This window comes from Notolabrus celidotus, chromosome 16 (genome assembly GCF_009762535.1).
Source record: "Notolabrus celidotus isolate fNotCel1 chromosome 16, fNotCel1.pri, whole genome shotgun sequence".
Classification (NCBI taxonomy): domain Eukaryota; kingdom Metazoa; phylum Chordata; class Actinopteri; order Labriformes; family Labridae; genus Notolabrus; species Notolabrus celidotus.
Window position 1 is genome coordinate 29739083 of NC_048287.1, and position 15110 is coordinate 29754192.

At 42.2% G+C, this 15110-nt stretch overlaps 1 protein-coding gene across 1 annotated transcript in view; it reads right to left on the reverse strand.

Moving 5' to 3' along the window:
* LOC117828334 (serine/arginine repetitive matrix protein 2-like) overlaps positions 1 to 15110 on the reverse strand; it is a 124453-nt gene that overhangs the window by 87987 nt on the left and 21356 nt on the right. The window contains exons 3-4 of the mRNA XM_034705377.1: positions 13291 to 13462; positions 2126 to 2279 (exon numbers count right to left, since the gene is read on the reverse strand). Coding sequence (XP_034561268.1) covers positions 2126 to 2279; positions 13291 to 13462 — 326 coding nt within the window. The remainder of the gene's footprint in view (positions 1 to 2125; positions 2280 to 13290; positions 13463 to 15110) is intronic.

The window sequence follows — 15110 nt, forward strand, 5'->3', positions numbered from 1 at the left end:
GAAGAAGAAGAAGAAGAAGAAGAAGAAGAAGAAGAAGAAGAAGAAGAAGAAGAAGAAGAAGAAGAAGTCATGCACACACATGCAGTGGACATGCACTTAGAGAGATGTCAGAGTGAGGATGCTGCCATCAACCAGCGCAACCCAAGCAGCTGGAGGTTTGGTGCCTTGCTCAAGAGTCTTGGCAGTGCCCAGGCAAGTGAACCAGCACCTCTCCAGCCACCAGTCCACTTGCCAAACTTTGCCCATACTGGAACTCGAACCGGCAACTCTTCCGTTCCCAAGTCAAGTCCCCTATGGACTGAGCTACAGCCGCCCCCAGACGACAGAAAACTAATGTGTTTATTTGGAGTTTAATTATTAATATTTCAAATTTAATTACTTCAATATATTAAAAGTAATGAACAAAATACAACATTTTAGATTACTTAATTAAAATTTAAAAAACTTGCGACCACGCCATTAGTGATCCCCGACTGTAGGGACACAAAGTGGGGGTCACCAGACACTAATTGGGGGTTCAGAGATGTTTTTTGTTTTTAAGTAATCTAAAATTTTGTATATTGTCCATTACTGATAATATATATTATTTAGGTAATTCAATTTGAAATGAAAACCAGGCAAATACATTATTTTCATTAGTTTTCTGCCTTTCTGTGTTGCTACATGGCTCTTAAGGTTAGGGTGAGAGTTTGGGGTTAGTTACTTATAACATGAGCATCAGTAACAGCAGTTAATTCACAACAGCACAGGACACAAAGCCACATGTGCATAGGTGTCTCTTTTTCTGCAGACCAGCAAAATGAACTGTGGAGTTTCTTTTAATCACTTTGTGTGATAGTGGGGGTCAAAAGTCTTTGGCACCTACATTTTGGGGGTCACCGGGAGAAAAGTTCTGAAACCCTTGTTCTAGATGAAAGAAGGTGTTGAATTTATAAATCAAAGAACGAGATCGCGAATACAAGCGGCCGAAATGAGCTTTCTCCGCAGGGTGTCTGGGCTCAGCCTTAGAGATAGGGTCAGGAGCTCAGACATCCGGGAGAGGCTCAAAGTAGAGCCGCTGCTCCTCCGGATCGAGAGGAGCCAGATGAGGTGGTTCGGGCATCTGGTTAGGATGCCTCCCGGGCGTCTCCCTGGGGAGGTGTTTCGGGCATGTCCGACTGGGAGGAGGCCACGGGGAAGGCCCAGGACACGCTGGCGAGACTATGTCTCTCAGCTGGCCTGGGAGCGCCTCGGTATCCTCCCAGAAGAGCTGGTGGAAGTGGCCGGGGAGAGGAGTGTCTGGGCTTCCCTGCTGAGACTGCTGCCCCCGCGACCCGGACCCGGATAAGCGGAAGAAGATGGATGGATGGATGGATGGTCCTGGAGTCTGGAGGAAGAGTAGAGAGCTACAGAATCCAAGGTGTTTGAAGTCCAACGTGAAGTTTCTGCACTCTGTAATGGTTTGTGCTGCCAGGTCATCTCCTGGTGTTGGTCCTCTGTGTTTTACTAAGTCCAAAGTCAACACAGCATCTACCAGGAGATTTCCAAGCCCTTCATGCTTCCATGTAATGACAAGCTTTATACAGATGCAGATTTCCTTCTCCAGAAGGATGTAGCACCTGCCGACACCGCCAAAACTTCTAACACATGGTTTGCTGGCTACGATACCACTGTTTGATTGGCCAGTTAAAGACAGTCTGTGATATATTTGTCAAGAGGAATACCTGACCCAAAATTATAGACCAACTGAAGGCCACTGTCAAGGCAACCTGTTGCTTCATGCCACGCCACACTGATGCAGGAATTCGTGCTGATGGAGTCCCAACCCAAGTATTGAGTAACACAAGTGAACATACTTTTCAGAAGTTGGACATTTCTGTATTTTAAGTGCTTTTTTGGACTGATCTAATGAAATATTGTAATAATTTGAGACACTGGATTGCTGGTTTTCACGAGCTATGAGACAAAATCGTCAAAATTCAACACAAAAAAAGGCTTAAAATAGCAGGAATGTTACCATTCAAGATAAATGTTTCATCCTGTGATGACACGACATCCACCTAGAAATACCTGTTATGATTCCCACAAATATTCACACTTCAAAATCTGTCACGACTCACAAGCGATTGTTGAGACAAAAACTCACCAAGAAAGGCGGAAGGCGATACGGTGCCGTTGCTCCGAGAAACCATGACGCTGATGCCGGTCTCCACGAAAGGAACGGAGAACTCCACGACCTCTGACCTCTCCTCGTTTATGGTGAGAGAACCGATGGCCATGTCAGCTCTGTTGGACACCACCTGGAAAACAGGACGCCCTGCATTAGACTGATATAGAGTGACTCCCTTTTGCAAGGAACCTCTGTGTTATTTTGGATAGTGACTTTAAGTTTGACAAGCAGATAAGCTCTATTTTTAAAACAAGCTTCTTTCAGCTAAGACTATTAGCAAAAGTGAAGCCTTATCTTCCCAGAAATGATTTCGAGAGTGATTCACACCTTTGTTACTTCACGCTTAGATTACTGTAACTCTCTGTTGGTCTCGAACAGTCAGCATTGCACCGTCTACAGCTCGTCCAAAATGCAGCCGCATGCCTGCTGACTGGAAAGAAACGGCGGGATTACATCAGTCCTGTCCTTTAGGATCCAGTTCAAGGTTTCATTAATTGTCTTTAAGTGTTTAAATGCTCTGGCACCGTCTTATTTATCAGACCTTGTACAGCCTCACAGTACTTGCAGAGCACTTAGGTCGTCAAACCAGCTGCTCCTGGCAGTACCTCGGTCCAGACTCTCTACTCGTGGGGACAGAGCCTTCTCAGTGGCGGCCCCAAAGCTGTGGAACAGCCTACCTTTCTAGGTTAGAGCTGCACAGTCTGTGGATCACTTTAAAACACTCCTGAAAACCCATATTTTCTCCTTGGCGTCGAGTCCCAGCTAAACAAGAATCCTTGGCTTTTTACCTTTTTACTCTTTTATTTCCTAAATTGAGCTCTTACTATTATTTTATTGTTTTTATTCATTGTTATATTGTGTATGATTATATTGTATTTTAATATCTGTGCAGCACTTTGGTCAACTGAGGTTGTTTTAAATGTGCTTTATAAATAAAGTTTGACTTGACTTGACTCAAGCAGGAACAAAAGTTTCAAGGTTTCAACTGATATTTCTACCGATCAGGGCAATGTCACTTTTTTAATGATTGAATTAGATCTCAAGAGTTCGAGTCCCTGTGCAGTTCTCCTCTCTCTTTTCTCTTCCTTTCATCTAATTGATGAAAAGCATGCTGTCATGTGAACCCTGCACCTGCCTACAAAGAGTAGCCTGAAGAAGCACTACATCTTTGAAAGAAAAATCCAGAGCTCTCTTTCTCAGCGACGTATAAAGAAATACTTTCCAGGCTTTGTGAAAGAATCTAAATGTGAGTGCAGTTTATTCTTTCTCTCTGCAGCTTGAACTTGGCTTCGTTCCTCCTCTGAGCTCTCCTGACGGCTGTAAACGAGACTCAGATGGTCAGAGGGTGGAAACAGAGGGGATTTGTTGCTCTGGCGTGATTCACCTGGCAGGGAACAGAAGTTACCCGACTGAAGCCGAGGGACTGTCGAGGTTAGAGAAGTTGGCTACGGACCAAAAGTTCATTAGTGGAAGTCTTGGCTCGGATCCAAAGCACCGTAAAGACAAACGGTTCCCTTCACTGGATGCTATTGAGGATCCTGTCAACACTCTCTTAAAGTCACAGTCTCCATGGTCCTCGACGCTCATTCATTCATTCTTGTAATGATGCATAACACAGTTACATTCAGCAGACGCCTATGTCCAAAGTGACGTTCACCTGCAAGTAACAACACAAGCACAGATCTAGACAGGAGGGAACATCATCAATGCCAGTGCCAGCATCATCTCCAACATCAAACTACCAGGTGCAGAGTTGTTCACAAAGAGCTGTGTCTAAAACTCAGAAATAGAAAGGGACTCTGCAGGTCGAATTTAGCTGCGTTATTCATTCCACCACCAGGGGACAACAGAGGAGGAGAGTCTGGCTCCTGACTGAAGGCCCTGTTGTGATGGTTGCACTGGGCCTCTTGTTCAAAGGCTAATTGCAGCAGTGGATTTTGGGTTTCTTTGTTCTATGCCGTTTTGGGCGCTAAAGGTTTTCTGTGCTTCGCCAAAACTGCTCTTCAGCAATGTTGCCACTTGAGCTAGTGTAGATAAATCTGCAGTAATGGCTGTGTTGTGGAGAGTTGTGGTCGGACCTGTAGAGTCTAAATGATGAGGACATTCTTCAACAGGACATTCTCAAACTTAGCTCCCACGACTACCCAAATGTTCTTTTACTCCATATTAACCAGAAAACACTCTATGGTGGTGGCCAGCAAGTGCAGTTCCAGTTCCAGTTCCATTTAAAGAATCAGGCTGCATATTTCATCTCAAGAGAATTGCAAGAGTCTGCATGCAAATGTTCAAGCATTTGTTTCTGCAGCATTTTTCAATCAATCAGTCTTTATTTGTAAAGCCCTTTTCATGCAATAATATTGTAACACAAAGTGCTGTAAATTAACATAATAATGGTAGTAATAAAATAGAATACAAATACAAAATGACCCCCAACCCACAATCCATATGCAAGGTTAGGAACATGATATAAATAAAAAAGAAGATGCTGACGAACTGAGGAAACGCTGTCATGATATCTTAATCAGGAAACACTGGAGGTAAAATAATATGTTAAAACTGAAGATGGGGAATTCAACTTACCAAAATGAAATAAATTAATAAGGTAATAAAACACTAAAAGTTTAAAATCAGAAACTAAGATGCTAAACTAAAAAGTAAATTTAATAAAATCTGTAAAAAAAAATCTCTGGATTAAGAGGATACGATCAAATTAAAAACTAAATAAATAATGAAATAATCCACACTTAATTAATACATAAATACAAAAAAAAAAATGAATTTGAATTAGATAATAAGTGAATAAAGTAAGATGGAATAAGACTTGGTTAAAAGTGAGATTAAAAAGGTAGGTCTTCAGTCTGCAGGGTGTTCCTGTTGAATCTGCATCAGACCTCTGCATGTGTTTTCTAATTTGCAGTGTTTCGCAGACCTGCAGACTGTTTCTTTTCATGGAGATTGGGCTGCTGCAGAGCGGCTACACTTCTCAGCTCCTGCACCCTGACTTTGAAAACACATTTGTTCAACCAAATAGACAAAGACTGTTTAATCCACTGTTAAATTAACTTGCAGAAAACAGACTGCTAAATAAATTGAATGTTTTATCAGGGTCTGAAATTGAAAGCCAATGAATAAGTGTCTTAGGGGGCGGCAGTAGCTCAGTCCATAGGGACTTGGCTTGGGAACCGAAGGGTCTCCGGTTTCGAGTCCCAGTATGGACGAAGCTTGGCAAGTGGACTGGTGGCTGGAGAGGTGCTGGTTCACTTGCCTGGGCACTGCCGATGTGCCCTTGAGCAAGGCACTGAACCCCCAACTGCTCGGGGTGCGCTGGTTGATGGCAGTATCCTCACTCTGACATCTCTTCCCAAGCATGTTCACTGCATGTGTGTGCATTGTATGTATATACCAAATAAACTGTATGTGTAGCATGTCCAAAAATAGCACAAGTGAAAAAATTGAATTTCCCACTGGGGATTAATAAAGTACCTTTCTTTCTAATTGTGCATTTTCATTCATGGCCAGCAGAGGGCAGGTCCACTGTTGAAGAAAGAATCTTGTGTAAGCTAACATGTAAAAATTACCTGATTTCAGACTTGATTAATTAAATGAGCAACCCCTCAATGCGGTCAGAGTCTTCATATTGGACGTCTTCTCTCGTTCTAAACAATGGAATCATGTCTCAGCCTTAAACCTTTTTTTTTTTCTTTGAATGGTCGACAGAGGAAGACTTTACTGGATGCAAATCATAAAAAAGTCCATGAATAACTCCGCTACATGTCACTTGATTTATTCCCTCAGTAAACATTGTTTTCAGAGTTTGTCAGAGGGTGACACAGGAGGCTCTGTCCACTTTTTATACCTCTGTTGCATGAACATAAAACTTGTTTCCCTGTCATATCTGTATTTTTTATTGAGCTATATTTTCACAGGCTGGGAAAACAAAACATTAATCCCAGCTCTGTAGGTGTGCATAATACGGATGAATCATCAACGTTCCTTATAAGCTCTCTCTGCAGTATATAAAGCCGAAGCAACACCAAGGACAACAGCTGATTGTTACATCTCTTATTAAAAAAAAGGGGGGATGGGGGGCGGGGTGATATGCACATCACACAGCTGCAGAAGAAAAATAACTTAAGATTCTAAAATGCATTACAACAAATCAAGAGTAGAAAAACAGATGTATACAGTTATACAAGCATTTGTCCACGTATCCATCCATTGGTGTGCAACATCTTCATCCATTGGTTTGACTCCCATCTTCAAAAATCTATCCCCTGACTTAAGAGCAGCAGGTGGAAACATGGTGATTTAATAAACTTGTGGCACTGAGTAAGTCTGTGAGAGAATCTTCTTTTTCTCACATCTCTTATAACAACATAAGTCCTCCATCTTTGTGAATAACAATAGCTGCTCGTTGCAAACACGCTGTAATGTAGTTTTAACTGAAAGTGACAGCCGTGCCACAGATAACCGCCTGGGAGGACAAAATTTAATTGAATATGTGCCGTTCCCAAATTGAAATCAGGTAACATGAATACATGACACAATGACAAAGAATCCAATGAGCACCTCTGACGGGTACGCTAACCAGACAATGACCAATTTGTACCGCTGAATAGTTAGAGATCTCTGTGTTCAAAGAAAGGTCTGTCGGATCGTTGTGTGCACTCTAATGGACGTCAATGAATTAAATTACAACATAACATCAGCTGTTCTCTGTGATTGGTTAGCTTTATCCTTCAAATTCAAAGGTTTTTGCACAAAGACGTCACCGTAGCGCATCACAACTGAGGCTGGCTTAAAGAAGGGAGGGTGAGCGTCGTGAAAGTGTACCGGTGGAACACGGTGTGATCACAACTCATAGAAATGTGATGATGATTCAAAGGGTTCCCACAGGTGACCAATCCTAGCTCATTATTCCATTTGAATCACCTCAGTCATTTCAAGCTCTAACTGAAAGAGACACCTGGGTCACCCCAGAAGGGCTTCATCCCTGAACAGATTTCATATCGGGGACAAAGAAGAAGTATTACAACAGGATGATTCACAGTTGAAGGGAACATGTTGAGGGCGGAGGAAATTACTGGCTTGTCGGGAAACCATTCATGTAAGGCTGGAGGACAAAAAGCACAAGGTTGGATGACATTCTGAAAGATTGCAGAAAAGACCGTCTAAGTGTGGGCTTTCTCAGCACGCACAAGGACACAGAACAAGTCTGCAGAAGGTAGACGTATTAGCCTTGGTGAGATTTTACCTTGCTAAGATGTGAAAGGAGATTAGTTATCAGAAAGGAACACAAAGGATGTGAAAAGAGAGGAGGAAGTGGGCAGTTGAGGATAAAATGTAAAACTGAATCAAGTGTGTCTGCTACACACGCTCATATACCGACACTATTATGTGTCTTAATGAGAAACTGGCAGAATGTGACCAGCAGGAAAAACCACCTACATCCTAGAGGCTCTTTCAAAATCAGAACTACAGTGTTTGGTTTGTGTTAAGGCTGATTTATACTCCTGCGTCTCCCCTACGCAGCAGGGGCTGACGCGGACATGAGCACCACATACTTGTGCGTCGATGGGCCTGAGGGCAGTGCGGTCTCTCTGATAGCCGGCCGCCTGCTTCCTGCCCCGCTACGATCTCTGTTTACTTTTCCACAGAGTTTCAGAGCGTGTTATGTTCATCTACAGCTGATACATGTTGCTGTTTATCATACAGACATGATTACATGAAGAATAGAGAGGAGGAGATGAAATACACGGCCGATGTGCGGGATCCCGGAAGTGTTGTAAATGCGGGAAAGACAAAGCCGCCGAGCGGACCAATCACAGAGCTTGCGGTCCGCGTCGGCTCTACGCGGAGTTACATTTTGGAGGAGGTGCACGTCAGCTACGTGCGTAGGCCACGGCGTAGGTACGGGAGCTACGCGGACCCCCAGCGTAGGGTACGCCGTTGATTCAACGCAGAAGTATAAATCAGCCTTTAAGCACCAAAAATGCAGTGCCTTGACTGGCCACTAGAGGCTGACACCATTTGAGCCTCTGACCTTGATATATGAAATATTTTAGAGAGTTTCACTTTTCCAACTTTACAAACGATGACTCTCCAGCAAGAAAGGTTGTGACTAACATGCTACTGAGTTACACATTACGGTAACTCCACTACTCTTTAACTATGTAACCAGTAATGTATCTAGTTGCTTTCCAAATTAAATAACAATAACAATAACAGAAATTTAAAAGGTCTGTTATTTGCTACTTTACTTTAAAACATAGTTGGCAACAGCTCACGTAAGTATGGTCTGTTGTTGTTTCAGAGAACTAGCTAAATACGAATGACAAGACAGGAAGGGTACATTAGTGAGAGAATAGAGGCAAAATCCGACCAAAATCTGACCTCATAATCATCGGCCCCAAGTCCCTCACAAATGCCATTCCAAATTTCACTCTCACTTTAAATAGCTCTACTCTATCTCCTGCACCTCACATCCGTAACCTTGGAATCATTTTTGACAGCAACCTTTCTTTTCAACACCACGTCACCCAGCTCACTAAAACGGCCTTCTTCCACCTCCGAAACATCGCCCGCCTCCGTCCATTCCTCTCTTTCTCTGCTGCAGAAACCCTTATCTATGCATTCATCACATCCCCTTTAGATTACTGTAATAGCATCCTGTACAGCACATCATCCAAAGTCCTCCATAAACTGCAATACATTCAAAACTCTGCTGCACGCCTCCTCACCTGCACCCGCTCCGTGACCTCCAACATCTTCATTGGCTCCCCGTCCCCTACCTACCGCATACAGTTTAAAATCCTCCTCCTCACCCACAAAGCCCTCCACCACCACCAGGCCCCTTCCTAACTCACTGACCTCCTCCACCACCAGGCCCCTTCCTACCTCACTGACCTCCTCCACCACCAGGCCCCTTCCTACCTCACTGACCTCCTCCACCATCACACTCCTTTCCGTAACCTGCGCTCCTCACACGCCAACCTCCTGTCCCCACCTCACAGAACCAAACACCAAACCTGGGGGGACAGAGCCTTCTCAGTAGCCGCCCCCACCCTCTGGAACTCACTCCCCTCCCATATACAAAACTGCTCTGACCCTTCCGTTTTCAAACCTCTTTTAAAAACTCACCTTTTTAAATTAGCTTTTCATTTGTGATTGTACTGTTGTGTTGTTTTGTTTGATCTGTGTTATTTGTTATTTGTTTATTTTGCTTGTATTGATTTTAAAAATTGTACAGTGTCTTTGAGTTTTTGAAAAAGCGCTATATGAATAAAATGTATTATTATTATTATAAAAAAAGTTGCATTAAAGTAACTTTCCAAAGTGACTACTTTTATAATGCACTAACTCAGTAATTCAGTTACTTATTGCCAGTTGTAACTAGTATTTGTAACTAATTACATATTTTAGTAACTTGCCAAACATTGTCAGCTAGTACCACAAAGAGTTAGTCATGCTAACTAGCTAAAAAGTCAGAATTACCTCTGATAACAGACTGAAACTTTGACCAAGCTATCCCTTAGGACACCCAACTTGGTATTTAGACAAGTATGTGCTTAGTTTAATCGGGGTTCCAAATGGGTTAGCCCAGATTTGGTGTATGGGCTCCATACGGGGTCCTACTTGGACTCATCATGTACAAGGGTTGACTGTTAAAATGAGTTTCCAATTTCTAACCCATGCTTGTTCCTTTGCTGGCCCCAAATTTAACTCACATCAAAACTCTCTCCTAGCCTGTGCTGGCTGAAGCCCATTGAACCAGGTCAAACTCATTTCAACCTCTAGGTAGTGTCCAGCTCCACACTCCAATCAAAATCCAATCACTCCTGATGGCAAAATAACTATGATCCTGATGTTGAACCTAAGTCCTCAGAACAGCAGCCCAAAAAGTAATGGATAATGTCACATCTACTTAAACTTTGTTTGTGCAGTGTAAGACAATCTTTTATTTAGGCATAACTATGTACAGGTTCTAGTGTCTTGTGTTCAATGTAACTCTGTTGTTTGAGGTCCAGGGATAATTTGAAATGTTGCAAGATATGAAGAGACAATCTGGACTCTGAACCCAGAGTGGACTTATGCTTGAATAAGAAAGCTGGTTCAATTTCAGTGTTTGAGTTTCAAGAATAGACTTTGGCAGGGGAAGGAGAATCCCTCTTGCCAGGTGAGATCAGCTGCCAGGGATCACTTCATAGTGGTCATCAGAAGATGCTGTATCAGCCAAGAAGGAAAATGTGTGTGGAGGAGATTGGCATGATCACTACTATCATCTGTTGTTTTGTAGTGCTGAGTAATAATCACGGTATCCACTGTTCCTGAATTGTAAAAAAAAAAGATGACGGTTGCACAGTCTGTCCAGTTTATTTGATAATAAACTCTTTGAATCAACAAGTCGTGGTGTTCTCCTTTTACAGTTGATCTATTGCAATGGCAGGAGATGATATTGTAGAGGTCCATCAGTAATAACTTATCCCATTCACACCTATTCACACAGTGCTGCCTATCCAACAGGAAGCAATTGGGGGTTCAGAGTCTTGCCCAAGGACACTTCAGCATGTAGACTGCAGGAGCTGTGATTGAACCACCAACCTTCCAATGGAGAGATGACGCATAACTTTTCGTGTTCATGACGCCCAATACATGACTTATTGGGTGTCACGAACAGGATGGAAAGAATGAGGTGCCGCACCAGCTGCACCAGCTGCACCGTGAGCTCTGGTTGATGCTGCATAAGGCAACATATCAAGAGGGAAGAGACTTCTTTATCATTTACATACAGCCTTGTTTAGGACTAAGGTGCAGTAGTTGTCTTTTAAATATTATCATGAACTTAACGAGTTATTGCAAATTGAATTGGAGGCTTAAAAAGTTTTGTATCCTTCGAACAGAGCAATGTCAGAGGATGCACTCCAAGCAGACACAGGCTAAGCAAGACAGCCGTCATGTCTGCATGTAAACACAATTGCTTCCTTGTTAAACACATTTTCAAACTAGAGTCTGCTATCATTCCAACAATGTCCTCAACCTTAACAAACAGCAAACCCATATCAGCTGATCTGAAAGGGCGGGCAATGAGGAAATGTACGTTTGGATGATTTGACCCACGGGAAGCATGTAAACAGAGAACAGTAATGGACCTAGAATCGACCCTTGAGGGACACCTTGTCTGAGGTAAGCCAGGGATGATGTGGAGTTAACAATAACAACTATAAAGATCTGTTAGACGGGTAGGACTGATTCTAGAGTCTGCTATCATTCCAACAATGTCCTCAACCTTTCTCATGTCATCCCAGCACTCAGTTAGAAAACTCATTCTTTAAAAGTGTGAGCACCAAAATGTCTTCACTGTACAAGTTCTGAAACAAAACTGGTCCCCAAAAAGGTAGAAAAATAAGAACACATGCGCACACACACACACACACACACACACACACAAACACACACACACACACACACACACATATGTACACAATGATAATTTGTATTCCCTGTCTAAATCCATGTTAAACCAACTTCATTAATCCAGCCACCAGAGGGGGATTGGCATCAGGGAAACAGCAGAATATCTGCCAACACACACATTCACAGTTATGTACAGTTTCACAGTCTTACTCTCTCTCTCTCTCTCTCTCTCTCAGTTTCTCCAGCACTAATCCTTTTGACGGCTTCCCTCCAAATTTCCTCTCCTCTTCTTCGATTTGGGTCCAATCCTCTCGCTGGGTCGCTTTAAAGGATTTGAGGCAGGATAAAAAGAATGTTACGGGGGCCCTCGTATCAAACCCTCTTTTTTGTAAACACAACAAAGGAAGGGGAAAAAAAGACGATGCTACTGTACGGGGAGGGGAAAAAAGAGAATTATGTCATAGCTGCAATATCTTACTGAGACACAAAACAGGGTCACGGTGTGTTTGTGTTCTGGGCTGCCGAACTTTAGAATAAACTCCCCGAGGAGATACAGCCTGCAAGCTGCGTCTCCATTCAAGTCCCAACTAAACACACATTTTTATAAACTCACATTTAATCCCTCACCCACATTGCTGTCACTCCGACGCTTATTCGTTTGCTGCAGGTTCTGTTTTTCTTATTTAAGTTGAAAGATCTGTTTGTGCTGCTTTTTCTTTACCTTTTAGAGGATATCTCAAAGTTTGAGGAATTACTGAAATGGTGAGAATCTTAAAATCCATCTGAGGTGTGTCAGGGTTCCTACTCTTTTCCAGAGATCATTTTCCAGGACATTTCAAGGACATTTTCAATGATGGTCAAGCTGGTATGACCGTCTAAATTTAGTTCTTAAATAGTCTAATATGTTCCTCTCGGTGGAAGTCTACATTGAAAGACATGCAGTCTATGGCTATCCATGAAATCATCTCTTACATGCTTAAAAATTATGGCAAATTGATTATAGAACAATGCAACCACAGATGGACAGCACTTCACTTTATTAGTGCAACCAAGCAACAATGGTGGGCAATTCTCATCTCAGCTTTCTCTTTTCTCAAAAAATACAAAATTAGCTATGTAAAAAACAAAAAAGCCAGCAAAGGACTCTGGAAGCTGCCTTACTGAAATAAATAATAAGAATAAAAATCAGAGGATCAGTGCATAAATTGACTTAAATAGAACTGAATGACAAAAATGGCCACAAATGTTGAATAGGGATGTGTTTTTTTAACCTTGTTAGATCGCACACAGTCATGTTGGAATAATTTTCCAGGACAATCTGTGATTTTCCAGGACATTTTACTTTTTCTCCCATTTTCCAGGTGTTTTCCAGTACTGGAAAACTGGTCAACTGTTTTCCAGGTTTTCCAGGTTTTCCAGTTTTTCCAGGACGCGTGGGAACCCTGTGTGTGTGTGTTTAGTACAGAGATGTATAGATGATGGCCTTCGAGGACAAGAAGCTGTAAAGCATAATAAGTATGATCCTCCATTTGCCAAGCTTTTACCATCAGAAACGTCTACCAACACAAATTATTTTGCACACAACCACTCTCCTCTCCTTCATCTTCCAAACCCAGAAATGCACATGTGACTGTAGAAACATGGCGGTGCAAGATAGCATCCTCCATGAAAGGGGACTTTTGAGGCACATGTTCATCCTGGAGTTAAATTACCATTGAGATCCTCACCTCTCCGACCATGCCGTTCCACTCCCCATCGATGTTCTTCCCGTGCCTCCCGTTGGTCACCAGGTACAGGTCGTAGGTGAAACCCACAATCTTGGCGAGTCTCTTGAGGACGTCGATGCAGAAACCTTTGCAGCAGTGCTTCATGGGCACGCTCGTGCCCTCCACCACCACGCTGAGGAGAAGATGTGAGAAAAGACAAACGGGTGAGACAGCGAACAGGCTTTTTATGAGGTTTTAAGATGTTTTATGAAGGAGGCTTTGACCTGGATGGTCTGCTTGGCTGAAAATGAAAAAGAAATAGCAGCTCAGGGAGTGAGAAAAGAACAGATGAGTACCTAAGAGGCACAGGGAGAAGAGAGTAACAGAAGAAGACCAGCAGACTGTGGTATGAATTATTGGCGAGGGATTGTGAGGAGATCGATACCAAGGGTTCAGGGTGTTGTTAGGAGAGAAAATTCATGACAGGTAAGACAGCAGGCTGGAAAAGAGCTGCATTATTTAACAGAATCAAAGTCAATGTCGTCTTCTTGGATTCTCTTTACAATTAGTAAAAAAAACAAAAACTGCATCGGCTTCTGAATGTGTTTCCTGTTGGAGGCTTCATGGAGTAAACACTTCACTCTAAGAGCCTCACAAGGAGGTCAGACATACGGGGATGAAAAGGCGTTTAGATCACTGGCAGTCAAGTGGCTGCAGTGCCATTCAGCTGCCCTTCCCAAGTGTCCTTTGGATGCTCCCTGGGACACTTGGCTATGCATCTCGTCCACTCTGTTACCCAGCAACACAAGTTCTGCATTAGAAAAATTGTTTTTACAACATGCATTCTTTTCAGTTTAGTTTATATGTTTCACTAAGAAACACTAAAAGGCACAAAGTAAAATATAAAACCATGTGTGCAGGTGTGGTAGAAATCTGTATATAAAAACAACCCCCAAGAGGCAAGAAAAGGATGATACAAAGCCAACAAAATAGCTTAATCAACACTTTTTGCATACTGTATATAACTGAACGAAAAACATTTTAAAAAGCATGCAAACTTAGAAGTTCTAAGTCTTCTTTGTAACACAGACAAAGACACATGGAGGTTGATTTAATGGAAAGCGAATTGCTGTGCTCACGTTAAAAAAATACTCTGTGCACTTCCCAAAGCACTTGCACTAAAGTTCAAAACTTTAGATGTCAGAAATTGAAAGCAGCTTATAGAAAGAAATGCATTTCAGCCCTAAGATTTCATCAGCGTTGGATGATGCTGATGCTGACTCGGGCTGAAACACATTCGTTTCTAAGTTTTAAACTTTATTGCAAGTGCTGAAATTTTTCATTTAGGTTGATTTAATGAGCTTTTGTTTTACAAGAAAAATCCCCTGATATCTAATAGACTCCTCACCAGAGGATGTTTTATAGCTACAAAGGAATAAAGAGGCATTCAGCCAAGAGTCAGACACTTGGTTTCTCTTCACTAATTTAAAGTATTAATCCACATCTACAAAATAGTGACATTTGAATTGTGTTTTTGTATAAACTTGACTAGAAGTGACCTTTAAAGATTGTGATCTTTCATGCTACAGTCATAATTCAGATAATTCAGATGATATCATTGATGTTAAGTAGTTCTGGTTATAACTATTGAGTCTCAATGGTGCCTAAGACAGAGTCTAGTTTTTGTGGTGTCCCAAAGGGCAAAAAGGACTTGCAATGAGCAGTTCTTGTGCAGCTGTGGAGCTCCCTCTCTCTTGTACCCAAGTGGCAACTTCTGTCCGCGAGAATTCATTCATTCATTCATTCATTCATTCATTCATAAGAATTGTATTTGCTCACTT